Source organism: Perna viridis, chromosome 14 (assembly GCF_037379345.1).
Source record: "Perna viridis isolate PV_CMFRI_1.1 ecotype Kerala chromosome 14, ASM3737934v1, whole genome shotgun sequence".
NCBI lineage: Eukaryota > Metazoa > Mollusca > Bivalvia > Mytilida > Mytilidae > Perna > Perna viridis.
In genome coordinates, this window is record NC_142458.1 from 17,850,322 (window position 1) to 17,870,651 (window position 20,330).

General features: G+C 31.8%; 1 protein-coding gene across 9 annotated transcripts in view; it reads left to right on the forward strand.

Moving 5' to 3' along the window:
- The window catches only part of LOC148598465 (uncharacterized), a 56,174-nt gene that overhangs the window by 3,309 nt on the left and 32,535 nt on the right, over positions 1 to 20,330 (forward strand). For 3 of the 9 annotated variants that reach the window (XM_088561257.1, XM_088561258.1, XM_088561249.1), the window contains exons 1-13: positions 5,102 to 5,454; positions 6,150 to 6,522; positions 7,458 to 7,508; positions 12,516 to 12,625; positions 13,287 to 13,354; positions 14,671 to 14,837; positions 15,164 to 15,397; positions 16,010 to 16,099; positions 16,674 to 16,991; positions 17,194 to 17,421; positions 17,780 to 17,920; positions 19,187 to 19,423; positions 20,038 to 20,130. In XM_088561257.1, the coding sequence (XP_088417383.1) occupies positions 5,371 to 5,454; positions 6,150 to 6,522; positions 7,458 to 7,508; positions 12,516 to 12,625; positions 13,287 to 13,354; positions 14,671 to 14,837; positions 15,164 to 15,397; positions 16,010 to 16,099; positions 16,674 to 16,991; positions 17,194 to 17,421; positions 17,780 to 17,920; positions 19,187 to 19,423; positions 20,038 to 20,130 (2,194 nt within the window). In that variant the 5' untranslated portion in view covers positions 5,102 to 5,370. Of the gene's footprint in view, positions 1 to 1,364; positions 3,801 to 3,843; positions 4,580 to 5,100; positions 5,455 to 6,149; positions 6,523 to 7,457; positions 7,509 to 12,515; positions 12,626 to 13,286; positions 13,355 to 14,670; positions 14,838 to 15,163; positions 15,398 to 16,009; positions 16,100 to 16,673; positions 16,992 to 17,193; positions 17,422 to 17,779; positions 17,921 to 19,186; positions 19,424 to 20,037; positions 20,131 to 20,330 lie in introns of those variants that run through there. The other 6 variants (XM_088561256.1, XM_088561254.1, XM_088561252.1 and 3 more) reach the window with 5 other exon arrangements.

The following is a 20,330-nucleotide window of genomic DNA, read 5'->3' on the forward strand; positions in this document are numbered from 1 at the left end:
CGAATTCTGAAATCATGATAATATAACGAATGAAAGATTCGAAATATAATGTCACATTTTACAAGTATAATCAAATAATCATTGCATATTTTCTTAGGTAATCAGAAACTGATTTTCTTTCGTAATCAAATACATAGAATAAACTTATAAAATAATGATATTTCTGGTCTACAGTACAATAATGAATGGAAAAAAGTCAGCAATTCACATACATGTAATAAATCCCATAAATCTATAAAAAAAAACATAAGAATTATTTAAGTAATATTTTTAAATAATGTATATTAGTTGGTCGATGCCGTGGGCGTTCACCCAGTCGTTACCTATAAAATAATTCCATACAGAGTCATAATACGGATTCCATTTAAACGTGACCTTCACTTTAACCACCCTTAGTATACTAATATGCCAGTATATTGCGTTCAATGTGTAGTAGGCGAACACGGAAATAGACTCTTATTGATACACCTTTGTGAGATATCATATCAGTTATTTACTGTAGACGGAAAAAATTCAAACGGCTTAATTACGTAATATTATTTACTTTTTCATATGAACACTGTCACGTTTGGCCTCCTGAATTGTCAAATTTTATTTCTATAGTCTAAGATCTAGAGCAGTCACGAGAACCAAGATTCTAGCGGAAATCAAATGAATCAAAGAGTCTCGGGGTGGATACAGGCGGGGCGTGGCGGGCGTGTGCCACCCCCCCTAAAATTTGCAAAGCATGGGTTGTCATGGGAAGATTTAGGCAGTTTTAGGTTGAAACTTTAATTTCTCGCTAATTTTACCACAAATGATATCTACATTGCACCCACTCTAAAAGAATATTTAAAATATTTAACTGCGCCCCCTAATATAAAATCCTGGATCTGCCCCTCTTTTCAGACATTGAAAGCAACCGTTTTGTAAGGAATGAAAGAAGTTTCAGACCACTGTGATTTGATGAACCAAATAACATTCATCATTTTGAGACTGTGCGGTTCGCAATGCTATGATCGATCATCTCGTGATACTATCTCTTCATTTCGTCCCTTGAGCGGCATGTTCCTATTTGCAACACACGGCACAATTCCAGTTGTTTCACCTTTTCGACCTAGCTATCAAGTTTATCTCGATGACGCTGAATGTTGATTTATTGTCCGTTATCGCCAAGGGATCAATTTGTTTCGTGTGAGATTTATATATTCTCGTCGTGTATATATAGCTGTTCTTTTATTTGTTGTCGGAAGACCCGTTTCGTCTATTCAAACATACGAGCCTCAACTCAAACTTTTACCACTTTGACATTTTGTTTATATGTAATAATTCATACATCTCTTTTACATTAAATAAAATTGTTCGCCCTTCTTAGTGATTTGAAAATGATTCCGAAGGAAGGACCCTTCTGACTGATAAAATATTTTTCATTTTAGGGCAAAACTGAAAATTTTGTGACTTATCTGGGCGCGAGTGTCTTGTAATTCGTACTTTAAAACTCGATCAATCGTTACTTCATTTCTTTAATTTCATTATGCGTTGTTGTTTTCTCTACTCTATCCGCTCTTCAGTATAAACCATATGTTAGCATTTAATTTCTACCTCTAAATTTACAAAATTTATATTCTAGATGAGACAGCCATATTACACTATCAAACATTTTTTGACCCGGCTGATATGTGCTACATGAACGCTTTATTCCAAGTTCCAAAGTTAAAAATCTAGCAGCCTTCACATGATTTCAATCCGGATGGTCAACCTTTAAAACAGGATTTGTACTTGTGTATTTGGCTGCCTAAAGCAAGAGCGACTTTTAAACGAGGTGCGTAGTTATGGAAGCTTAATCTTTAGCCTTTTAGATGTATCTCTAAACAACATATATTATACCGATCTTTTTTTAAATTGATACTAGTAAAATTAGGGATATATAAATGATCTTTTGGCCACCGTTATCTTTTGCTAAAAAAAAAAAAAAAAAAAAAAAAAAAAAAATTGTAGCCATCCTTTTGCCAATGATTAACGTTTTCAGTGTGAGGTTTTCGTATAAATTTTCCGCTCGATAAACTTAATTATAGGTGTCAAAAAAGTTATTGATGTTCCTTACGATATAATTCAGACATGTATATATACATATACAGTTTCATAATACATGTATACCCGTATCGCTGGATGTGCGGGTTTACTGTTTGAAAGCAATTATGCAACAGCATACAATATACACTCTGATACCCGACTCTAGATATACAATTTTGTAGTTTGGACGTATTATATACTTTTGTCAACATAACTGATGACTCATTTATTTGTACCAAATCTTTTATGGGATCTTTTACACCTCTTTACATGTATTAGTTTACTGAATTGCATTTAGTATGTTGCACTGAGACAGTTACTTGTCATTATAAACAAAGTAATGCATAGATACTATGGATAACGATATCTAGCATGCATACGCATACAAGGAAGACAGCTTTTGATTGGGTTCATTGTACGATTGTGTCATATGAAACCATTTCCCGTGATATTTGTCGTCTTATTAAGGGAAATTGCATTTTTGGCATTTTATCTTGTTTAATTCCGATGAAAAATTTTCAACCGTTGCTTTGTGTTGATTCTGATTTTGTTGATTCACTGACCTATGAAATTTTTATCCATTCTTAAATCTAAATTATTTCTTTATTTCTGGTCCTGCCAATAGTATTTAATTCTAAATTTGATCCTATTCAAATTACTGCTCCTTTAGTACATATACATGTCTATCTGTGTACCTACTTTGGTCCTACTTACCTACATATTATCTTCACACCCACCGGAGAACAAGGTCAACAAAAAGTCTCTCCACTCAACACCGGTTCCTTCTTTACCAAAACTTCTGCTTTAGCCCATGTCATCATCTTCAACTAGCTTAACTCTTCAACAGGTTTTGGGGTTGGCCTGTTGGTCATTTATTTCGCAGTATCCATCTAGGGACTGTCTAGATGCTTGCCTGAACTTAGCATTCCCAAAGCATGTCCAAACCATCGAAATCGCCTTTGATTTTGTATCTAGTATTATGTAGGTGGAATCTGTCATTTTAATTGGGCCGTTATTTAATATCTTATTAGGCCAAAAATATGTATGCCTAGTCTTTAAGTCAGTATTATATAGTAAATTAGCATTTAATAGGAGTAGTCTATACGACTAGAAGGAATGCACTTAACGATTCCCACTTCCCCATTCAGTGAAAACAGGCTACCGGAGACCTTGTCACTAAGACTAGACGATCCTTCATTTCGGATGCACACAAACACAAACAACATAAAAAGTATAGTTTGATGAATACATACCAGGTGTACACTTTATATTTTAACTACATGTACATGTAATTAACTAAAAAAGAGATAGCTATAAACAGTAATTAATTTTATTCCTTGTTTAACTTGTTTTCGGAAAAGGACTAACCAGTGGTTTAACGTTTTGAGGAGCCCTCACGTCACGGTGTTGATAAATAAGGGTTAGCTGTAAGGTAAACATCTATAGGTTAACTGCAGTATAAGTACATGCAGAAATATGTATACCACTTATGACCTCAAACAGGTAACCTGTCCAGGTGAATCATATAGACAAACCTCTGGTCGCATCAAAAATAGATTAAATTTCCATTGACTTTCTTTTCATATATACAGTGTGGTATTTTGGGAAAGATTTAATTCGAGTTGGAACTGAAGACACATAACACTTCAAAGTTGTATTATTCTTAATGTAAATTTAAAATGGCTGATGAAAATGTTAAGCCACCGAAGAAACTGTCGATTTCTGGTCAACAAGATGTTAGACAAAGGGTATGTATAAAACAGATAAATTACATGTACAGTATAATTTGCTTGTACATTTAGTTCAGTTTAACTAACAAATTTCTGCGTATGTTTGAACCGGGTCAAGTTACGGCTTAGTCTTTGGGATTGTCGGTGGAGTATTTGCTATTGGTATATTATACCTAAAGTCACCTCGTATGTTATCGTATTTACTTAATTGTATTTCATATTTTTAAGTCATGTAAATGTAGATAGCACTAGTAGATCTAGTAAGACAGTAGATCCAATAAGATAGTAGATCTAGTAAGACAGTATGTACATCCTGTAAGACAATAGATCCTGTAAGACACTAGATCCAGTAAGACAGTCGATCTTGTAAAATAGTAGATCCTGTAAGATACTAGATCAGTAAAACAGTAGATCCAGTAAGACAGTAGGTCTAGTTTATAGACAGTAGGTATAGTTTATAGACAGTAGATCTAGTAAGACAGTATTTAGTCACCACAAAGGTTATTAAGAGTAGTTTCGTGAAATCACATGGTTAAGGGTAATATTTACAAAATTACCGAACAAATAAAAGGAGTAGTCGAAAGGAAAGTTAGTATAAACAAGTGGCAGGGTAAAAACTGTAGAGTTGAAAACCACCGCAATTTGCCAGATTTAATTGGTAAACAGGCATTTCAAAGTATGAAAAGTGGATTAAACCAGGTTTTATAGCGCGTTACCAATTAACCGTTCGTTTCTATTGCGGTTCATTATTTCTGGTTTATTTCAGCACAAATGCTTGGATATCTTTTCGGATGCTAGTATGTTTTGAAGTGAATATTTAAGATTAACAGTATATCAGTATATTGTGTTTCTAGTCAAGAATTATCAATTCAAAGGAAGCATAAGCACTTTATCTTAGTTTTACTAAGTGAGAGACGGAAATTCAATTAGATATTATACCATATGATGGTACCACATCAGAATGAGTACTTGCAAATCATTTAGTATTTTGGATTACTACTTACCTATAAAACACCAAAACTGGTAACACGGGTTTCTATATTGATTTAGAGGGATCGAGAAAGAAAATAAAACAGGGATCCAGTTAATGCAATTGACCAAATTTCCTAAGAATTTTTATTTTAGTATTTTGAAATAGTTTCCGTTCATCGTTTGTATACATTTTTGTACATTATATGTACAAACGATTCGGCAAATAAGGAAAGGTCGCGGTAATCTAAAGTGTAAAGTACATCGATTGTCCGGAAATAAAAAAATATTACTTATTACAATTGTTTTCTACAGAGGTGGGGACAATCTTTTTTATGCATTATAATTAAATAAAAATTTAACTTCTATTCAAAGTTTGGGTTCAGAATAAAACTATACTTTGGAGTTCGTTATGCTCAAAACTTTCTTAAGAAATCTGCAGTTAATTGCCTGTTGTTTTATTCGTTCCTTTGAACCCTCTTTTTGCCTCTTGAAATCGTTCTGTATCGTTTACGTAGGAGGAAATTGTCGAATCGATATAAGAGTAAGTGCCGCTTAATTTCACCATATAAACTTTGATTACTCGATTTACATGTATGTATGACAAAAAAAAAATACCATGAATATATGTGTAGGCAGCTGTCGAGATCAGGCATTTTTCATCTCTATTGAAGAAAAGGTGATATGCTTTGTGCTTAAAAAGGTAGGATAGCATTGTTGGATTCGTGCCCTATAGAAATTTATTTCCCCTGGTATACTAAAAATAGAAGTACGTGTACTCAAATATATATTTTTGGTTAATACTCTTTAAGATATTTTTGGACAGGGAGATAAAAAAAATTGGGATATTTCTTCAATATTGCTACTGTTGAATGGATTTTATTTCCCCAAAAAACTTTTTTTAGAGTATCTGTTTCCTCTCTGCAAACTAGTATTTTTGGGTATCATATTAAAAAATATAGGTGGTTGGGGTAAAACATTTTTCACAAGGGATGAGCCTTAATCCAATAATAATAATAATAATAAAAAACATGATCACAAAGATTTCTCCACTTGGATTGTCAGTTGTCAACTGCTCCTTGAATCATGCGGTCGGCTTTAAACACTAGAAGAGTGCTTCGCTTACTAGTTAGTATTTTACAAACCGTATTTGCAAAAATTGAGAGCAAAACGTATTCCTGCTATTACATAATAATTTAGTTTTTTGTACAATTGTAAATTTCTGAAATTTATTCTATTGATCCCAAAATCCTGTGTCGACGATTCCTCAATTTGCAACAAAATGACTGACTCCTAAATGCACCAGAAGGAACATCTTTGAGTCTACAGTTTTTATTTTGAAATGGAAATCAAAGTAAACATTCTATTTTTTTTACTTTTACTTTTCTCTATTTGCAGAAATATAAAGTAAGTGAATCGACGCCGTCTCCGACTGACTCTGAAAAAACCGGAAATTATTTTCGTAATTTAGCGTTCCGTCCTTCAAGCACTGATGATGGATCTTCTGGAAAGAGGGTTTCTTCGATTCAGTTTGACACTGGTCGTTATGACCCACACGACAATGATGATGTTTTTGTGATTTCACATTCAGATAGTTCTGTATATTCTCAAAAATCAAAACAAAAGCGTGTAGAAAGCAATCGGACTAGTGACGAAAATCCGACGAAAACAAAGACAAGGAAAATCTGTTTCATTATCATATTCCTAATAGTTATTCTAGGACTTATAGCAGGCATAGCTGTGATAGTAGTGTTTTATGTTATTAATATAAGTAAGTATATTTCACTATTTTTTTGAAGTTTAATTTTCCGGATATATAAGATTGTTCCTGAACCGGTTCGATACTTATTTAACCGGAAGTAACAGACGACAAGAAGTTTTCTATAGAAAATAAAATAAAATCAACATCTCCTGCTCAATTTGGTCCGCTCAGTTTACCTTAGTATTCCAACGGTACACCAAATCACAAATTTTATTATGTTATTTGCCTGCTGCATGGCATGACTGTCTTTATTCAAATGGCATGAAATTCAGTTATATATATATAGGGAACCGCCCTCTTTCAAGTCTACAATTTCTTATTTTTAGATGTGACTGCTCTTTCTTTAATTCCAAATTTGGAAAGTTTTATGTAAACTCTAATTACTAGTTTCAAATTATTACATGACTGTGGTTGTACTTGAGTCTTAAGACAATATTGTTATATTTTTCTGTTGAGATTCAAAATTATTTTTAATAAATAAATTTTAATTGATACTATCCTTCCCTCTACTAGTATTTGGTCAGTAGCCATAGAAACACAAGACAAATACATGAAGCATATGATTTTTTTCTCGACTTAGTAGGCATAGTTTCGCTTTTTACCTTTGGTTTTGACCTTAAAGACACTCAGATTCTATTCTGTTGAAATGCAAGTCACATGTTTGTTATTATTTTTGATGATTGACTGTGAAAATACTGATAACTACGGTAAATGGCATTCCAAAATATTGAAAATAGATATTGCGTCTCATATGTTATTTTTTTATACTGAAATGTAGAAAGTTTATAAGTATAAAAGAACTGTACTGGCTTTCTTTTTTAAAGAAATCTGTTTAATGGCAAATTTTGACCTGTGTCACAGATAGATAAGTTTGCCTATTAACCCTGCTTTCATTATTTATCCTGTATCAAATGCCTTCACTAACATATACCTGCTTATTTCAGATGACTCAACAGAGACAACTCAAAGTACTGTCTCTCCTACAACTCCACAAAGTAAGTTTTATTGCACAAACATGAAACGTGCAGGTTGCTAGCTGTGTACTAACTTTTAAATGTCTTTTTTCTTTAACAGAGCTAGTGAATAAAGGGAAGAGAATTTACCTGTGAATGAAAATCAAAATTTTTTGTTATTATTAATTTGTATCATAATAGTTGCTTGAAATACTAATGATTTGATAGTTTGAAAAAAAGTTTTTTTTTCTTCTTGGTGGTAAATTTATTTTTATTAATAGAGAAGTGGAAAGATAGATATTTATTTTCACTTTCAGGATAATTTTGTCATACATGTAAGGAGTAAAGCTGGTTCCCGCAAAAAATACATGGCATTAAAAAAACTTTTCATTGAATTTCCACTCAGCTCTATGGAAAGCAGTCTGGATACAAGTTTACCACATATGAAATATTGATACAATTTAATAATTATATATATATATATACCGAAATCTCCTTTAATATTACTGTAATTATCTTATATCTTTACTTCAATCATTGTCAGCACTTGATGCTTGGTGAAGGTTTGACGATTTTCAACTGTTTGCTTTTAACTTTTCCTTTCCAAACTGTAGACCTTTTAACTATGTTTGTTGGGAAATACCAATGCCAGCTTTGCATTGCAAATGATTTTGCTATTTTCCCTCTTAAGTTTCTGTAAACTTAAACAATTGCAAAGAAGATTGTTTACCATGTTGAATAAATTAATTTATAGAAACAAATTCTTGCTGTTAGTTTGCATTTAGCCATAAATTGTAATGTAAAGAGAAGCCATGTATTTACATAAGTATTACATCAACCACCTTGAAGTTAGGTTATAATGGGGAATTATGGACAACAATAACAACCCCACATTACATAAAGTGGTCAAATTTACATCCTGTTGTCATGTAATTTGTAAATTTACAATCCACAAACACTGCATTAGCATAAAAACCTTGAGATTTAAAGAATTTCCTGTTCTACTAACTGTATACCTGTTGAAATTGCCTTATAAATCCTTAGATATCTTTTGTCTTGGAAGTTGTTTGCTTTTATAAATTTCATGTTTTATGATATTAGTTAATTTTTAGTAGGGTGTTTATACTTCAAGTTAACAGGGTTTAGTTATGACTAGATTTTACTTGATTTTTATTGGATTTTACAAATTAAAAACAACAGTAGTTAGAATGAATGATGATCAGAGTTTAGATCTTCAATCCTAGGAAAACCCAGAACAAAAACGCAGACATATTTCAGCAGTTTATAAATGGGGAAGGGTCAAGGTATTTTTGAAGGGGGGTGGAAATCCAAGTAATCATTTGAATCATTTGCTCTTTTTTACCCTAAAAATTTTCCAATGTCAGAAGAGCAAGGGAAGTTCCATTTCCCCAGAACCCTTCCAGGATCAGCCACTGAATAATGATATTTCTGCGGCCTTAAACGATTGATGTTTTTTGTTAGGAAAATCCTGATCAACTAAGACAGACATTTCTTTTGTTTATTTTGTTTCATAAGGCCTTAAATGGTATGTTAGTTCTACGATCTGAGCCATAGATACTCAGGGTTATGAAATACGTTTTTTAAATCGCAAAAATAGCTTGATAGTAAAACTGCTATAATCAGTGTGACATCATTACAGAGTTTTAAAAATTGAAAGTTAATGGTTATTAAATAGACAATATTATTGTTTTTGAATAAAAATTAAAAAAAAGATCCTGTATACCTGTGGTCAGAGCCTGTACTTAATGTACTTCTCTTTGTTCCTTGTACTATGATTCACCATTTGTGGTTTCACTTCCGTGTTTAATATCTCTCAATTAATGTCATAAGAATCGTGGTTGAGTTCTATTTTTATCAAATTCTCACAAACTACCCATATATGAACTTATTGAACTAAAGTGGATTATTTTCAGAAAGGAGTAAAGATGTTTGTAAATCAGTTTTTATTAGTGTTCTTAATAATGAATAGGAAAAATTCTGATGTACAAATCAATGTCCATATTTCATTAATTAAAAAAGATAATTTAAAAAGTATGTCATAAATAAATGACAGTCAACGGATTATAATGTAGACAAGTTCATCCTAACTGGTAATATTATCATGTAAATTATTTTGAGCATACTGTTAATGATTTTATGATCAGGCCAAAAAAAAAGAATAATAGTCTTGTTTCATGCTACCAGCATGAAAAGAAAAGAGTAGGTAGGTAGGGAAATTACATTATTTTTCAAAAAATATTTTACATTAAGTTAATGGGGAATCAATCTAAACTTTAACGGTGCTTCAGCAAAAATGGCCATAAATTGTTTAGGGTAGGCTAAAAAAATAGAGTAAGCAGGGTAGCAGGAAACAGACATTTTACTTTTTGGCCCCGGTCTCTATATTAATGTGCACAGCAGAACCCATATATATATGCAATCTTATTAATATAAGACCTATTAACTACCATTCAGTCACAGCATGTATGATCTAACAACTATTCAAAATCATGAAAGATGAAATCTGATTAGCTGTTCAGAAGAGTCATCAGAACAGAATGTAGAATGGAGAGTTGTTAGATCCTATATGCAGTGACTGAATGGGACAATTGATAGGTGTACTTTTGGGATATATATAACTTGTTCTTTTTTAATTTAAACAAGACAAATACTAACTGTAAATTCTGAGATTATTGTGTACATTTGTCATTTTGGATCAGTATTGTGGCATTAGGGGAAGTTTAGTACAGGAGCTTCTATTATTTCAATCACAGTTCATTCATAGTTGAGCTATAATAAAACAATGGCAATATTTTATGAACCTAATATGCCCCAATAGCAACATTTTATTCTTCAAACGTTAAACTTCTTTGAGAACAGAATGGTAGTTCCATTAGATGAACTTTTTGTCTTGAAAAATCCTTAAATAAATCGATGTAGATGCTGATATTTTGCCGAAAAAAAATATCGACTTAATAGTCTGAAATATACAGTACTTGTAACATCTAGTCAGTACACCTGGATCGGATTAAAGCATCTTTCTCAAAATGTGATGCAAAGCCATGTTTACAATACATGTTATTGTGCAGAAAACAACTAATGTTAGATGAAAAATTACTTTAACATGATATAGATAATGGGGATGTTTTTTGTATGCACCTGGTCTGTTGACATGAATAATGGTACATGTACTGTTCTATGTAGAATTTGTTCAGATTACCCAGGTTCAAAATAAATTTAAAGCTTATATGAAGGGACCTTAAAAAGTGTCAGGTTTAGACTAAATTAAGGTTTTTATTTTTTGCTGGGTTCGGTAAAGACATGATTCCCAAGTGTAATCAAGGAAACCAAGATTCTAGCGGAAATCAAAAGAATGTAATTCAGGGACAAAGACCAGACATGGAAAACAGACACACACAACAAAGAACATGAAATAACCAATATAAAATGTACAAAGCAACAAAAGTAAACGAACAAGTCGTACATAGCTTATTTAAGATCTTCAGAAATACATTAGAAAGTGATCTGAGATAGGATTGTTATTTGTTGCTCCTGGTTAAATAGAAATTTGTCAAATCATTTCCCTAAAGAGGAATATAGGATGATCATCTGAATGAAAATATTTGTGGTTTATTTCATAATTGTTAAATTTACCGTGAGGTGTTAACGGTAAAAAATTATTTGACATGCAGATTTTAAATCATCAAAATTTCAATGAGTGTTGTGAATTTATGCATTGAAATTACATTCCATCGTTCAGACAGCATGTTTATATTAAATTGTACCTTTTTGTAGTCAATCATCTCAACCCCTTCTCATATATTTGTATAAGAAAGGAATTCATGAAAAAGCTCATTTTACTTCATTTGAATTATAATAATAGAGATGAATTTAAATACTATTCAATGTATCTGAATTCCATTTTAAATGATCATTTTGTCTGCAACTTTAGGCTTTAACTAAAATAAAAATATGTAAAGTGCAATTCATGCTGAAATTGGTCAAGTTTTGTTGTGTGTCGAAATATATATATATAAAAATGCATTTAAACACCATCTTCTATTATTTGTATAGAAAAGGAATTCATGGAATCACTTTACCACATGTGAATTATAATAACAAAGATGAATTTAAATACTAGTCTTTATAAAAATCAGAGAGGAAGTGATTCATGCTTTTCAAAAACCCATGGAATTCAGTTTTAATTCCTGTTCAGAAAGTGTTATAGATCACATAACCAGTCTTAGTATTTCATTTTGGGGATGCACTTTTGAGATAAAATTTATATAGATTGTACATGAAATTAGCACTTTGCAAGAGTTATGGTTTTTGATTTGGTTTGATTTGGTTGATTTGAGAGGGAGAATAAAGTGTAGTTTTCTCAAAAGTAGAGATCTAAATGCAGAAATAACTATTGTCACATAAAAATATAGCATATGTAGACCAAAAAAGCATTGTCTCATCCGTGGGTTTTTCTACACCATGAATCACCTTACCTTAGGCAGTGTCCAAATTTCATGTGGACTGGTATTAAATATTATTCTGTGTATCTGAATTCCATTTAGAATGATTACTTTTGTATGCAACTTCCGGCTTTAGCCTAAAGATAGAAATAATAAAATTTGATTCATGCTGAAATTTAACAAATTTTATTTTGTGTGCAAATATTTCAGAAAAATTGTGGAAATTTATGGTTCAAGCCAGTGATGGCTAGAAAATGTTTGATGCACATTGTCATGTGAATTTTTCCTGTAAAAGGAAAAAAAAATATATGTATTTAAACATAACTCCATGCTAGATTAAAACAGTTTGCTTTGGGTTTGTACGTTAAAATATTGCCATAATAATGGCTGCTTCTTTTCTATGTAAAACATTTATCAAATTAGCTAGACTCGTGCTTCCCAAATTTTTGAAGTGCTTTATTGGTTAGTTTCAAATAAAGCCAACATAGATATTTATATGTATAAACCAGCTATTTCAATTGAATTAGAATTTTTTTTTTGATTTGCTGACAAGTTTATAATTCATTCTTTTGCTATTCATTTGCAGATACAGTCATTTTAGAAAGTAGCGTCAGACTGAAGAATGGATGGTCAGATGACCTTTACAATCCCTTGTCAGATTTTTATAAAACTTTGGCACAAAATTATACAGAGGAGGTAAATCTTTTGTTTGTTCGGAATTTAGAAAGTATTGTGACTATTAAGTATCATTCTTTGTAAAAATCAGGCAATAGGTGGCATATCATAATTCTCAATTTGTTTTTTTCTGTTGCCTTAAATATATTCAGTACATCTAGTAAACAACCTAAAAGCTATTTATATTAATCCAGAATCATTTGTGATATTGATATCTTTTTACTGCTTGTATGGGATAAAAGTGTGGGAACATTTTTCAATAGTTTATTTGAACTAAATATAACCAACAATATCTTATTGTTTACTTTGTATTTGAGTGTCATTTACAGAGTTATCTACCCTAATTTTGAAATCTACAGTGCATTCTATAGAATTTTTATCTACTAAGAACATGGGTTATATGAAAAAACCGAATGTTAATTTCTGTTACTATGGCATTTGAAACAAAATATCAAAAATAAAAACCTCATTTTTCTATTGAAAAATTTCTGAGCAAATCCAATGATGCAGATCAAATAATGGTCTTTTCATATACAGAAGGCATCCTTGAGTGAAATTATATTTTCTGATTGGTGGGGTTTTGACATGTATGTTTCTGATTTTTCCAATTTTGCCTGATTCTTTCAAACATTTACACTTAATTGTTTTCATTTTACAATAATGAATGACTTTTCTATTACAGATTGACAATCTCATGCGTAGCAGCAATAATTCACAGTTTTATGTTGGTGTTAATGTCCTGGATTTCAGGTATATTTCATTCATAGTATTTCTTATTCATTTCATGAAATTAGAGTAGATTTAGGAAATTTGATTTCTTCAAATGGTTGCATATCTGGTTAATACATAATTTCTGAATGAGCTACAGCTACATAATACTATGTATCCATGTCAAAAATTGAAAAGAAGTTGTCATGGATTTTATACCTACATGGCTGGTTAGAATTTTAAACGAAGCATTCAGTCTGATTTTTCTAATTATTTGATATTTAAATGCAAATATTTAAGGAATATTTCATAAAGATTAAAAAAAAACAAAACAAATACAGAAAAGCCCACCAAATTGGGCCAGACCCGACAAAGTAGTCAAGGATGTTAAAAACCTCCATAGTTAGTTACAAATATAGATCACCTTGGAGGCTTGAAAACATAGTAGGATTTGCACCAAATGACCTCAGCCTCGGACCAAAAACTAAAAAGGTATTCATAGATTTTTTTATTGGATTTTTATGATGAGTTTTGACAATGGAATAATCATGATAATGGCTAATTCCAATTTTACAATTGGCTCCTTAAATTAATTTATTGGTTTCCACATCCATTACGATTTGTTGATAAAATTTATTTTGAGTGTTAAAAAGTGCTATGAAAGGACAATGTATCTAGCCAATCTTCATTAAATTCAGTAAGTGAACTACTACTCGTAACATAAGTATTGATATCACAAAAAATGATACAATAATTTTTTTTTAATGTTAGAAACTTGAAACACACAAAAATGCAAACTGTGTTTGTGTTGCAGCACCAGCTTTTATTCATGCTTATCAAATTAGCTAGTAAGTGTCTATAAAGAATTCAAGGGGAAATACTTGCTAAATGCAAGTTGAAATTCAACTTTGTTTGTAGAAAACTTATTCCTACTTGCTAGAATTTGCAAGTGGAATTCTATATGTCATATAAGTAAAGTTTAGAAATAACCCCAAAAAACTTAAATTTAGAGAGTGTAAATTTTCAGTACTTGCTAAATTTAGCTAGTGGAAAAAAATTTTGAGACTCAATCCTTGAGTGTCTATGAAGAATTTGAAATTTTTGTCATAGGTCACATCGTCATGATGCTAAAAATGGCTAGTTCAGAGAAACTCCAGCTGTCCTTATGTCTTTTACTAAACTAATCCAATTGCTAATGTTTTAAAATTTGCAGATAGGTATATTTTTTTGTGATATCAAAGGTTGATATGTGGATTATACACAAATGCAAAATAAACACAACATTTTATGGATAAAATAGCAATAATCGGTACTTCCACTGCCAAGTATACTTAACACAATCTTTTTTATGTTTTCAGTCCAGGCAGTATATTTGTACATTCTGAGATCTCATTTTTACCAGATGTGTATACAGTATTTACTGATGTCATAGATTTATCAAACAGTGTTACTGATGTCATAATACTAGAGTCATCTCTAGGATCAACTTCATTACTCATTGATACTTCACAAGTATATGTTCGTGGTAAGTCACCTTACAACCCAAGTTTATATTAATTGGAAGTCACAATATGACACAAGTATATGTTAATGGTAAGTCACCTCACTACACAAGTATATGTTAATGGTAAGTCACCTCACTATACACGTATATGTTAATGGTAAGTCACCTCACTACACAAGTATATGTTAATGGTAAGTCACCTCACTACACAAGTATATGTTAATGGTAAGTCACCTCACTATACACGTATATGGTAATGGTAAGTCACAATGCAACACAAGTATTTCTTAGTGTGTATAAATACACATGCCTCTGTTTATGTTGAAATTTTTTTCTTCTTATTTCAGATAAATGCTCATCTTTAGATTATAGGACTTGCTCATCTTTCCATGACTTCACAAGTTTTCCTAATTTTTATGGACAAAAGTCATATGACACAGCAGTGACTTACTTTCAGAATAACTTACAGCCAATCATAGACCTTGATTGTTCTGGTGTGGCAACATTTGTCTTGTGTGGGTTGAATTTCCCAAAATGTTACAAAGCCAGACAGTTTCTCCCTTGTAGGAACGCATGTGAAAGTAAGTAAAACTAAGAAATTTATAACTTGTTTTTTGTATTAATGAAGTAATTACAGTTCACTTAAAAGCCATGCAGAGGATAATCTGTCAATTATTTTTGTTAGCCTTAAATTTGTAGATGTAATAGTGTAAATGCATCCAGTATATTCTTATGATAATTTTATAACCAATTAAAGAAATGATAAAGATTGAGAGAGTAGTAGAAAAACTGTTTTTTGTAGTGAAAAAAAAGGCAGGAAATATTTTTCAATAGAAATCAACCAAACTGTTTTGACTAACTTTATAAGTTTTCCAACCTTAGATATAACTTTTATTTGTAATTCATAAATGTGACTTGCTGAAAGTTTTTAGGTTGTTTAGAAAGTTGAAAGCATTCTTTGATTTATTACTTTTTTTATTTACTTTGTTTGCATAATTCTTAGATTGGCCTGTACTTGATAGTTATTGCACTATATAAACTATTGAACATAGGAGAAGCAACATTGAAATTTTCTATGTACTATAATAAGTCACTAAAATCCCATGAAAGATATTTTCATTACACTGTTTTGAATTCTTATTTATCTGATTAATCATCTGAAGATTTTATTCATTTTGCTATTTCTTACGTAGAATTTAACACAGAGTGTTCCAAGAGTCCTCAGTTTACTTCAGTAGATTGTTCTTCATTGGTGAACTCAAGTGATCCTAATCTTTGTCTTGGTAAGTAGCTGATATTAGATAAAAGATGACAATATTCCTTATGTTTCATCAGATTCTGGTACATGACAATTTTAGGGTTTATAGAAGTAATCAATTAAATGGTTTCCACTTCAATTAGATCCAGTTTATTCATTTATTTCCTGCACAGAAGGGGGAAAAGGGGGGATTGTTATATCCATATCTATTACTAACTGGTTTTTCAAGATGGTCACCACTGCAACTAATTCTCAAAACCACTTTATGTTGTAATACAAGTTTTATATAGGTATGGGATTTAGTTTTGGGCAACAACAGGTTCCTGTTTCCTGTTTGATGACTCAATTTATATCATACATACTTAAGTACGGTGTGTTGGAGTATTACTAGTGGGTAATGGCTCATAGATTTCTTGTTTGAATTCATTCATGATGGAGATAACTGTGACTGTAATGTTCATTGTTAAGATGATTGTATCCATTTAAAACTATTGCCCAGACTTTCATATTACTGGTAACTTTCAGTGGTCATTTTTATTTTGCACTGTATTTGCATAATGATTTCTTTTATCCTAACTTCAAGTTCAAATTTTTGTTAGCAATACCAACCATGACATCAACAACTGTTGCTACAACAGCTGAGGAAACATCAACAAAAACCACAACAACAACAATGGCAACCTCTTCCATTTCAACAACACAGTCTACTTCAATGACAACCGAAGCAACAACTACCATGACAACAGAACCCACAACAACTACCATGACAGCAGAGGCAACAACTACCACAATAACAGAACCCACAACTACCATGACAACAGAGGCAACAACAACCAAGACAACCACTTCAGCAACAACATCAGAAGCAACAACAACTACTTCTACAACCACTGAGCCAACCACAACCACTCCAAAAGGTACAGCAGCCAAAAGGGTTACAATTCGTGTAAGGTCATGATGAGGGTACCCATCTTTCCAAATTACTTCTAGTTTTGGAACTGTGAATCTCATCCTTTGATGTAGTTTATTATATTTAATGAACCCTCAGATTAATATATTAAAACATGTAATGGCAAATTTTGCAACTTTTTCTGTATTAGGGAATATTTTTTTTTTCAGAATTATGTGAGGATGTCCAAGCAAATGTATGTAGAGAGGTTGGGATTACAAGAACTACATTTCCAAACTTCTATACTCAGCTATCACAGTCAGCTGCATTGGTTACATTCAACAAATACATCAATGAAAGCTGCTCTCGGAATGCCACACTTCTTTACTGTAACTTATTCTTTTCACGTTGTAGTGATGATGGAAAAATAGAATATCCATGCAAGAGTTTGTGTTTAGGTAATTATAATTAGAATTTTTTCAGTACATAGATTTACTGATTCTACAGAACTTACAAAACAAATTTTTGAACTGTCTGACTGAATGTTTAACATGAAAAATATGAAAAAATCTTCCAGACAAAATGAAATTTTGTTTAACTTTTCCTTCAGTCAGGCACATTTTTCAGTTGATGTTACTTTAGGACTGAGAAAACTTATCTAAATATGCCCATCTTTTGACAGAATTATAATTGTGTATTGTTGTTTGTTTGCCTTTACACAATTGTACTGTAACTCAAAATCATTTCCCTGGATTACAAAACAAACTTTGGTATATCTTATGTATTTTTATATTACTTATATATGTAATGTTTCAGCTGCTGTCAGTGAATGTGGTTCATCTATTAGCCTTGTTAATGAGCAGAGTTGTAACAGTCCTGCCTTTATGGACCCTTTATGTGTTGCTCCCTTGCCAGCACCACCAACTCCACCTCCAGTAACAACAACAACTCAACCAGGTGAGTAACAAAGCTAACCCTTTATGTGTTGTGCCCTTGGCAGCACTAACTCCACCTCTAATAACAACAACTTCTCCACCAGATGAGTGACAGACCTCTATGTATAGCACTCTTGCCAACCACCAACTCCACCTCCAGTAACAAAAACAAAAACTCTTCTGCCAAGTGAGTAACAAAACTCACTTTTCATGTGTACCACTCTTGCCATTATGGCCAAATTCCCCTTCAGTGTAAACAACTTTCCACAAGGTTAGATTCTTTAATTACTCTTTGTGTCTTGTTTCAACAGCTTCATCAGGTGAGCAAGAAAACTGTCTCTATATATGTATCATCCATACAAACACAATCATATGGCAATGCCTTTATCAAATGAGTGAGTGCACAATCATATGGCAATGCCTTTATCAAATGAGTGAGTGCACAATCATATGGCAATGCCTTTATCAAATGAGCAAGTGCACAATCATATGGCAATGCCTTTATCAAATGAGTGAGTGCACAATCATATGGCAATGCCTTTATCAAATGAGTGAGTGCACAATCATATGGCGATGCCTTTATCAAATGAGTGAGTGCACAATCATATGGCAATGCCGTTATCAAATCAGTGAGTGCACAACATAATTCGTTGAGTTTGAATATTAATATGTTTTGAATAAATAAAGATTTATATTGAAAAGTTACCTGCATTCTACTATTTCAGGGAAATTTTACAAATCAATACTAATTTTTGACCTTGTTTTGATTTGGATATTTTTATGATGAATATTTCTGAGAATATAGCAAAATCCATTCAAAGCAATTCAGGGGTGGATCCAGGCACTTTGAAAAGGAGGGGTTCTGGCCAGGGTTCCTCTAAGAAAGGGGGTACTAGGACATAATTAACTATTTGTTTGTAAATTTTACACTTGAAAATGACAATTTTTTTCTATGAAAAGGAGGAGTGTCAACCTTTTACACCCCTCTGGAGCCACCACTGCAATTGAACATGAAAATAGACTTATTCTTAACGAAACCCTGACTAAACTGTTTAACTGTAGAAACCTGAAACTTTTAGTACTTTCCAATCATTTCATATATATTATTACCCTGGGTAAACCAAATCCCTGTCTAAACTGGACAAATTCTACAATAAAAACAGGGATCAGTTTTAACTTTTTTTTACAGTAAAGCTGTATCTGATTCAAAACTAAAATTAACATGTTATTATAAGCCTGAACACATATAAAAGCTATTTCTCATGTTGAATTTTTTTCATTATTTTAGCCTTATGTGAAGAAGTTAAATACCCAGCTTGCCAACAGTTCAGTAACACCACATTGTTCCCCAACTTATGGACAAATAAGAACCATGATGAAGCCGTCACTGCAATGCAAGCTTTCCAACCTATTATTAATGACAATTGCTCTGATCATGCATTGAATTTTTTCTGCAGTTCAACATTTTTGCAATGTGATCCAAGCACTGGATTTCCAAAATACCCATGTAAAGATTTGTGTGAAGGTGAGTGTACATTGCTAAACAAAAAAGTGCTAGATTTTAACAAGAGTTACCGTATGCTTCTTTCACTAAAGATCTGTTTTGGCAGATGTTATTCTTTTGCTTTCTAAGAGTGTATAACTATGTGTTTAATCTTTTACTGGTAATTTATATTTACCACATAAACCGAAATATTTTTCAATGAAAATACTGAAGAAAATTTCTTAACACTAATATAGCAGAAGATAAACTGCTGTTTAAGTTGGCTGTTAACAGGATATAAAGTTTGAAAGGTCTTTAAGTGGGGTAATGGACAATTAAAAAGGCTTCTACATGTAGTTTTGGGGGTTGGGTTAATAGTATGGCTTTTTGCTGTTTTTAGTCTTATTTGAAAGAAAAATATCTAGTTTCTAATTTTTTATGTACCAGTAACTGGAATCTACCATGGTCACCTTTTCTGAAATTTTAGGTTTTCATAGGATTCAAAAGCCTTATGATTGGTGTGCCTCATCAGAAAACTCTATGTTCTATATTTATTGTCAATACCAAATTGAAAAATAATTTGCACTCTATTTTCAAAACAAATTTATGATAATTGATACCTACTACCCTACTATTAAAATCTTTTATCTTTCCAGCTGTTGTAAAAGACTGTTCTCTTCCTGCTACTAGCTTTCCATGTCAGAAATTACAAACTAGCGACTGTGTCTCAATTATACATGACAAACCTAGTAAGTATTTGTGTTTTATTTCCTTCTCATTTGTTACAAGCATATACTTTTTACTTTTAACTGTAAGTTTTTGTAGGAATCAGGCAAAATGGAAAAGAAAATCAGAAACATTTTGACAGATTTATCTGCCTTAAAATGTTCATTTTTGGTGCATTTCAATGAAATTATAATTCAATGCACCGAAATGACATGGAAAATCT